Source organism: Myotis lucifugus, unplaced genomic scaffold (genome assembly GCF_000147115.1).
Source record: "Myotis lucifugus unplaced genomic scaffold, Myoluc2.0 scaffold_1574, whole genome shotgun sequence".
NCBI lineage: Eukaryota > Metazoa > Chordata > Mammalia > Chiroptera > Vespertilionidae > Myotis > Myotis lucifugus.
In genome coordinates, this window is record NW_005872622.1 from 1 (window position 1) to 8160 (window position 8160).

At 46.6% G+C, this 8160-nt stretch overlaps 1 protein-coding gene and 1 pseudogene across 1 annotated transcript; one reads left to right on the forward strand and one right to left on the reverse strand.

The window, feature by feature from the left end:
* Positions 1 to 1781: 1781 nt before the first annotated feature.
* On the forward strand, positions 1782 to 3068 carry LOC102439632 (ankyrin repeat domain-containing protein 9-like). The gene has a single exon (XM_006107917.3). It carries the CDS (start codon positions 2057 to 2059, stop codon positions 2975 to 2977), a length of 921 nt encoding a protein of 306 aa, XP_006107979.1. The 5' UTR covers positions 1782 to 2056; the 3' UTR covers positions 2978 to 3068.
* Positions 3069 to 5782: 2714 nt separating this feature from the next.
* Positions 5783 to 8160, reverse strand: part of LOC102440278 — a 2551-nt pseudogene continuing 173 nt past the window's right edge.

Genomic DNA, 8160 nt, shown 5'->3' on the forward strand with positions numbered 1-8160 from the left:
CAGCAGGGTAAGCATCTTGAGAAAGCACATGCGTCCTTTAAGCAAGACTAAACAAAGATTCCAGTAAAACACCCGGGGGTCAGACTTGTTTGGAAAAGTCAAGGAAGGGCCTGCCACCTTCGGCAAGGTCCCCTCAGAGGCCCCTGACCTTTCGGAGCATCCTCTAACCAAGTCCTGTGCTTCCCCACATCTCCCCCCTTTTTGTTTTGCTGGCTGCAGAAGACAGAGGGAGGCGGTGAACTTTCTGCTTTGGAAGGTCGGGGTCTGTGAAGTGTGTTCCCTGCTCAAGTTCTGATTTTGTAGACTATAAGAAAAACAAAGAGAATTACAATGACAACAAGGGTTAGTCTAATTAAGAAGACAGGGTGCTTACAAGCATTAAATTTTGCCTTCTAGCAAGGTGTAGGGACAGGATCATACAGGGGAAGGGGCTAGGGTGAGGAATGTAGCTATGTGCAGGCCTGGGGTCTGTAGACATCAGCTATTTTCAGGCAATGATGTTGACAAGATGATGTTGACTCCAGGTGTGTCGGTCTATGTTTATCGGTTCTGATTGCAGGATTCACAGCTGAGTCATCTCCCTAATTACTTCGCACAGGCCTTGAAAGGAAAACTTAACTGCCTATTCACAAATAAGAGAAACTTAACCTCCTATTCACATGTAAGAATATATGTTGTAAGATTTAAAATAATATGATTACTTTTCAGATTAATTTAGGTGCTCTATTAGATTTATTCAGTATATTTATAATTCCTTTTAAGATTTCTCTTTATAAACATTCTATGACCTTTATAAACATTCTTATAACTTTCATAATAAACACTCTTATAACTTTCACAAATTATTTCTACTCTAATTTCCTTTCTTCCTGTCATATTCCTTTCTTTATATCCCTTCTTACAATTTTTACTTCCTTAACTTTAGTTCTTTTTTACTTGTACAGACCCTTTGTAACTTATACATTCCTTTTAAAACTTACACATACCTTCTGCAATTTATATATACCTTCTGTAGCTTATACATATCCTTTTGTAACTTACACATACCCTTTTAGTTTATCTACTTTGCTTTTTTCCCTTTATTTCTATGCCTTCTATTACATGAAAACTATAAATTCCTTCTAATTAGTTTTGATTAAAGGTTAGTTCTACACAGGTTCCTCTATTCCCAGCTTCAGACCAGGTGGAGTGGTAAGAAGTATGTCTCAGAGTCTATCTCTCCTCTAGTTGGCCTATCGTCCATGCTCTGCTCATGTCTGTCTAACTGCCTACTACATCCCCCTCTAGGATCTTGGCTCTGGATTTTTTTAGGAAAAGAGGATGCTGGGTTTCTTCTGTAATTACTTCCTACTGAGGCAGGTCAGAGGTTTCTCTCAGAGCCAAGAGATCCTTGCTCTCTGTCAGAGGGATGATGAGGACTGGACATAGAAGGAGGTGGCAATGGAGCCTAGAGGTGGTATTGCCTAGGTGTAAGTAGGGCTTGTAATTTGGTGGAGACAAACTGTGTTATAAAATTTAGTATTATTAGGCAAAAGTTAGAACAGTTTCTAATCTCCTGTTGAAACAATTGTTCTCCCTAAAATTTTTATTAAAGACTAATTTACTCACTGTATTAAATCTAGTTATAATTTGGCCTGATTATTTGTATGAACACAATAAGAGTAAGAGTTGCTTACATAGACTATTAAAAAATATATGCCTTGCTGCCCGGCCCGGGCCGCACTGCGCCGCCCGCCGCCCGCCCGCCGCCGGTGCCCGTACCGCCGCCCAGCGTTGGGTCGGACCACGGGGCCCGGAGAGCGGCTGCGCGGGCGGCGGTGACTCCCCGTCTGTCCGTCTGTCCTGGGACCTTCGCCTCCGCACTCCCCGCGCAGGGACCGCGCGCTCCTGCCGCCAGGGGGCGGGAGCCAGGCCCGCGGCCACCGCCCCCCACGATGAAGGAGCCAAGGTTCTGCGAGGCACAGTGACAGACCCACGTCTGATAGGGGATCCCGTGCAGGAACCAGGTGGTTGGCCGCGGAGCCCATGCCCTGAGGCCGGCGTGGCCCCTGCCAGCATGCCCTGGGACGCACAGCGGCCCGGGGGAGCGGAGGGCGCCAGCGCAGCGCGCCTGCGGGCGCAGAAGCAGTGCCGCAAGTCCTCCTTCGCCTTCGACCAGGCGGTGCGCGACCTGCTGCCTGTGTGGCTGCTGGAGGACATGCGCGCCAGCGAGGCCTTCCACTGGGACGAGCGCGGGCTCGCCGCCGCCTACTCGCCGTCCGAGGCGCTGCTCTACGCGCTGGTGCACGACCACCATGCCTACGCGCACTACCTGCTGGCCACCTTCCCCCGGCGCGCGCTCCCGCCGCCCAGCGCCGGCTTCCGCTGCTGCGCCGCGCCCGGGCCGCACGTGGCGCTGGCCGTGCGCTGCAACCGCGTGGGCATCCTGCGCCGCAGCCTGCGCACCGTGCGGGACTTCCCGGCCGAGGAGCGCGCGCGCCTGCTGGACCGCCGGGGCTGCGGCCGCGTCGAGGGCGGTGGCACGTCGCTGCGCGTGACCTGCGAACTGGCGCGGCCCGAGTGCCTCTTCCTGCTGCTCGGCCACGGAGCCTCGCCCGGCCTGCGTGATGGCGGGGGCCTCACGCCACTCGAGCTGCTGCTGCGCCACCTGGGCCTCGACTCCGGGGCCACCCCTGCCACCGGGGCGCCCGCTGTGCCCGGAGAGGCGCCCGCTGCAGCCGGGGAGGCGCGCCAGCGCCGCCTGCTGCTGCTGGACCTGCTGGTGCTGTACACACCCGCGGCCGCCCGCCTGGCCCGCTGCGAGTTGCTGGGCGAAGACAAGTTCCAGTGGCTGGCGGGCCTGGCGCCGCCCTCGCTCTTGGTGCGCGCCATGCAGGTGCTGGTCACCGCCATCTCGCCCTGCCGCTTCCCTGAGGCCCTGGATGAGCTGCCGCTGCCGCCCTTCCTGCAGCCGCTGGACCTCACGGGCAAGGGCTAGCCCCGGGCGCCCTGGGACTGGACATGGGAGAGCACTATTTTCGGAGGTTGTACTGGCACTTTACATACACTGACCGCTATACGTTAAAAAACATTATATATTTTATATATATATATATATATATATATATATATATATATATATATATATGCCTTGCTGGAATCTCATGACAAAGTTTACCCCCAGGGCAAAGAAGCTAAGCCACACAGTTGCCATCAGGCTTCACCTGCAATACCTATAGAGTTGGGGTGCATTCCTCAAGTTGAGGTCCCTACAGGTGTCTTGAGGTTTCTTTCATGCCATCTCTCTGGAAAGCAACCTTTGTTCCTTACCTGGAAAAACCACCATGAACCATGTGACCAAATAAGGTACCAGGCTATTTATCCAAGGGGCTTATCAGCTTCAGTCAGTCTTCATTCCTTAGAGCACCCTGGTGACATCCAGAGTCCTGGCATGTCTCTTTCAGACATGACATCCCAGCAAAGTTTTGGTTAATAAAACTACAATTGGAAACTGACTTATGTCCTGTTATGAAGAAATCAGATTCTTATTGGATCCATGCAAACACATTGCCATGAGAACAATAATTACCAAAACTATAATTATTTTTAGTTTATTTAGTCCTATAATTAAACTCTTTTTCTTCTGATTTTTCTTGCCAGTATTTATATAAATCTAGATACTTTATAGAGTAATATGACATATTGTGCTTTTTGTAAAGCACAATATTCCACAATATTATAACTTAAGTTAGTTATAAATGAAAGCATATCAGAATCTATTTAATATGCATATATAAATAGAATATAATTATTATTTCCTTACTTGTCAGAGCTCCCCATATACCTTAAGTATAAAGTTTTACTTCATAAGGAGAGAAAGCATATCTTAAAATTCAAACCCTAGGAAGGTGGTCAAAGATATAATATTATTGTTTATTATTATTATTAAATGGTATTAAGTAATTTATTCATTTAAAGCAATTAACTTCCAGATTAATATAACATAATTATTTTAATCATATATATCAAACCTTTGCTTCCTAGGCAAATACAGGAAAAACCTTTTTTTCCTTACTTTCAGAAACAGGATTATTTTTCCAATGGAAAACATACTGACATTCTTAAGAAGCATAACAGAGGTAGTGAATTCCTTAGCTGAGAAACAATTCCCTGGAACTTGGAAATCCCAAGCCGGCTCCAATGGCTTCCTGCAGTTACCTTCATTTTCTTACTCTTAGTTTTGGAGGGTTCCGTTGCGTTTCGTTGCATTCCTGGTTCCTCCTCCCATGGGGCACCACTTTGCCGGGACTGACAGGCAGACCCTGAGCGACGGATGAATGGTTGCTCTGACACACGTTTCTGTGAAGGAGAGGCTAAGGCACGGCCTGGCTGTCGCCGCCAAGCAGCCCTGTTCACCTGCCTCCTTTGGCATTTATCGTCACAACAGCTTGAACTAAAATTAACCTCTAGAAACAATCAGCAGGGTAGGTATCCTTGAGTATATGCTTAAAGACTAAACATAGAGATTCTAGCAAAACACCCAGCGGCTCAGACTTGTTTGGACTGCTTCAGCAAGGCCCCCTCAGAGGCCCTGACCTTTCAGATAATCCTCCTTACGGACATTCTAACAAAGTCCCCTGCTTCTCCACAGTCAATGATGGAAAAAATAGGTTTATCATGAAAGTTTATATTCATGAGATTTATTTTACCATTTTAAAAAGTGCTGCTTAGCCGAAACCGGTTTGGCTCAGTGGATAGAGCGTCGGCCTGCCGACTGAAGGGTCCTGGGTTTGATTCCGGTCAAGGGCATGTACCTTGGTTGCGGGCACATCCCCAGTAGGAGATGTGCAGGAAGCAGCTGATCGCTTCCAACTCTCCCATCCACACTCGTCTTGTATACTTGTTTCGTCTATCTTTTGTCACCCGCGCGCGATTTGCGGACGCGACTAGCACTAAGCACTGCACAATGAGACTGCTGACTGACTGGCTCACTCAACTCATGCATGAATCGCTCGTGCCTCCCCAGCGCTGCGTATCCCGTGGCCTGCCTGCACCGTGTCTCCCGTCGCCCAACCAACCGACACCCCCCACTTCTTCTAACGCCACTTCTTCAAAATAGACTCGCCCAGGCCGAAAACCGACTTCTGCGCATGGGCCACAAAGTTTCAATCGCACTGTACGTGCTTGCCCTCACGTGGTATTTTGTGGAAGAGCCACACTCAAGGGGCCAAAGAGCCGCATGTGGCTCGAGAGCCGTAGTTTGCCGACCACTGGTCTAGACAGCGCGTGGCTCCCAGGTGGGCCCACCCACGTGACTCAACCAAGGCTGTGCTGGTAAGCTGACACTGGCTTGTTAGTTTTTAACAAGGAGAGAAAGTGGCAAATTGTGCCTGTGTACTTGAAGGACCCAAAGACCATTCCAGTAAATGTGAAATAAATAAGTGATCCATGAGCTGACTTAAGCCTAGGAGAATGAGCCTACTGAGCATCAACAATACTATGTAAAAACCTCATTTCTAGAACTAAGTTTGGGAGACCATATCTTGCCTGAATATGTACATTATTTACAAAACATTCCCTTTTGGCCTCTGGAATTTAGCCACTTTAGTCTGGCTGTTAAGCTGTTTCTTTCCATATGCTAGCCCATACTGCAGTTACAATTGTCGTTAAAATACTCTTATGCACGAATTACAAATAATTAATAAAGTAACTCAGCAAATATGTCAGTATTTCTAGCAGAGTTTAAAGCATTCAGAATGTACGTAAAAGTATTTGTTTTGGTAGGGGCCAGTATTTTTTTTAATCATTGCTGTTTCAATAATGCTTTGTACATAGCAAAGCCCCAAACGGCAAAAACAGTAGCACCAAAACTTGCTCGAAGCCAAAACGTGGCGCTTTTGAGGTCAGCTTGTGTCATGTGCAGGTACATGGCCATTGTTGTCAACTTAACAAAGATATCTTCACTGGGTGCCTCAGCAATATTGCAAGTGAAGGCCTGTGGTGGAGGCTTTTGTTTCCTGCAGAAATCAGCAGGTGAGATACTATATTCTTGTTTAACTTCATGCAGGTCTAACTTTGCAGCTATGATTAAGCAAAGGATTCTGCTGTCCATAAAGTGTTGCTTAAAAATTCTGGCACAGCCCTAGCCGGTTTTGCTCAGTGGATAGAGCGTCGGCCTGTGGACTGAAGGGTCCCAGGTTCGATTCCGGGCAAGGGCACATGCCCTGGTTGCAGGCTCGATCCCCAGTGTGGAGCATACAGAGGCAGCCGATCAATGATTCTCTCTCATCATTGATGTTTCTATCTCCCTTCCTCTCTGAAATCAATAAAAACATGTTTCTAAAAATCCTGGCATGGTATTCAAAGGACTTGGGATTACTGACATCATATACCAGGCATGCAATGTCACAGTGCTCTCAGCCCCAGTGAGAGATTCCTATTCGGAGACATTATGCAACAAGTATTTCTCATCCACATACATAAACAGGGATTATTCACATAGTAGGATTTATGATCATCACGAATTTCCTTCTGCCTCATTAAGTTTCTTCCAAGAAGAGTCTGAAGAACTTCACTTTCTCCAGTTTTTTCACCCAATTATATTACATCTGAACACATTTCTTTGAGTCTTTTTCCTGAAGGTCTATCTTTTTATCTCGTTACTGTAATGGCTGAAGCTTGAGACTCTTGTTCAGTCAATAGTGAACAGCCTTAGTAGCCCGAACACTCCAGGCACCTCCGTCCACCTAAATAGGTCGTGAGTGGCCACTGGGAAGGGAATCCACTGGTAGGTTATCCAGCCTCTTTCATTTATACCAGTGGTCGGCAAACTCATTAGTCAACAGAGCCAAATATCAACAGTACAACAATTGAAATTTCTTTTGAGAGCCAAATTTTTTAAACTTAAACTATATAGGTAGGTACATTGTTAACTTAATTAGGGTACTCCTAAGGCTTAGGAAGAGCCACACTCAAGGGGCCAAAAAGCCGGATGTGGAGGTCCCAGGGAAGATCTCAGAGTTTATACAAACTGTGTTATTCACATCTGGCCCCCAAGGTATGAAGGGCAAACTTTAAACAAATCTTTTAGCTCATCAGGTAACAAAGCACAGCCTCTAGCAAATCATGCTTGTCAAAGGTGCTTTGGAGAAACAAATATGCCTGTGACCTAACTCTTTGGGGAAACAAATAAGCCTTGTGATCTACAAGCACTGGGAATAAATACTCAGGTGTCAAATCCTGGTCATCATCATAACCAAATGGTCAAAGCACAGTCCTAGTAGTTTCACCCTCCCTCTCTGGATAAAGTTCGTGAAAAAAGAAAGCCTTTCCGTGTCACTGCACTGTCAGCCACACCGTCACTTCTGTATTTTCTGACTGCGTTCTTTTTTTTTTTTTTAATATATTTTATTGATTTTTTACAGAGAGGAAGGGAGAGAGATAGAGAGTTAGAAACATCGATGAGAGAGAAACATCGATCAGCTGCCTCCTGCACATCTCCTACTGGGGATGTGCCCACAACCCAGGTACATGCCCTTGACCGGAATCGAACCTGGGACCTTTCAGTCCACAGGCTGACGCTCTATCCACTGAGCCCAACTGGTTTCGGCTTCTGACTGCATTCTTGACACCTTCCAGAGCTGAGGAGCTGACGGAGTGTTGAAATAAATTTTCTGAAAGAAGTTGAGCTCAGCATCATTGAGAGTGCCATCATTGTCTTGATCAGATATTTTAAATAGTATGAGTAAGGGCTTTTATACAGGCTGCCTACATCTCTTTCTCCTGTGGGCAGTAGAAGGGTGAAGAACAGCTTTCTGGGCATAATAAAAGAGCTCTGATATGTTCTTCAGATTTTTTTGCTGAACATTCCATGCAGATTTCTATCTCGGTGTACTGGTTCCTAATAGGAAGGATGGTGTCCACACTACTATATCCCACTAGATCAGACTTGTTCCCAACCAATGTCAAAGGCAACCTGCTGTTTTTGTTCTTTCATTTATGAGAGGAATCCATTGACTTGTTACCTTATCAATAGAATGCTTGTTAACAGCATAAACTATGCAGATGACATCAGCCTGTGGTATTTCTTGAAGTTGTTCGTCATTCTGTTCTGCTTCTGAGTAATCTAGGTGTGTGTTGGTGCTCTCTCAGGGGCGACATAAGCTGGAATAGTGATTCTTC

Coding starts and splice junctions, on each gene's coding strand:
- LOC102439632 (XM_006107917.3), top strand. CDS start 2,057: ATGCCCTGGGACGCACAGCGGCCCGGGGGAGCGGAGGGCGCCAGCGCA.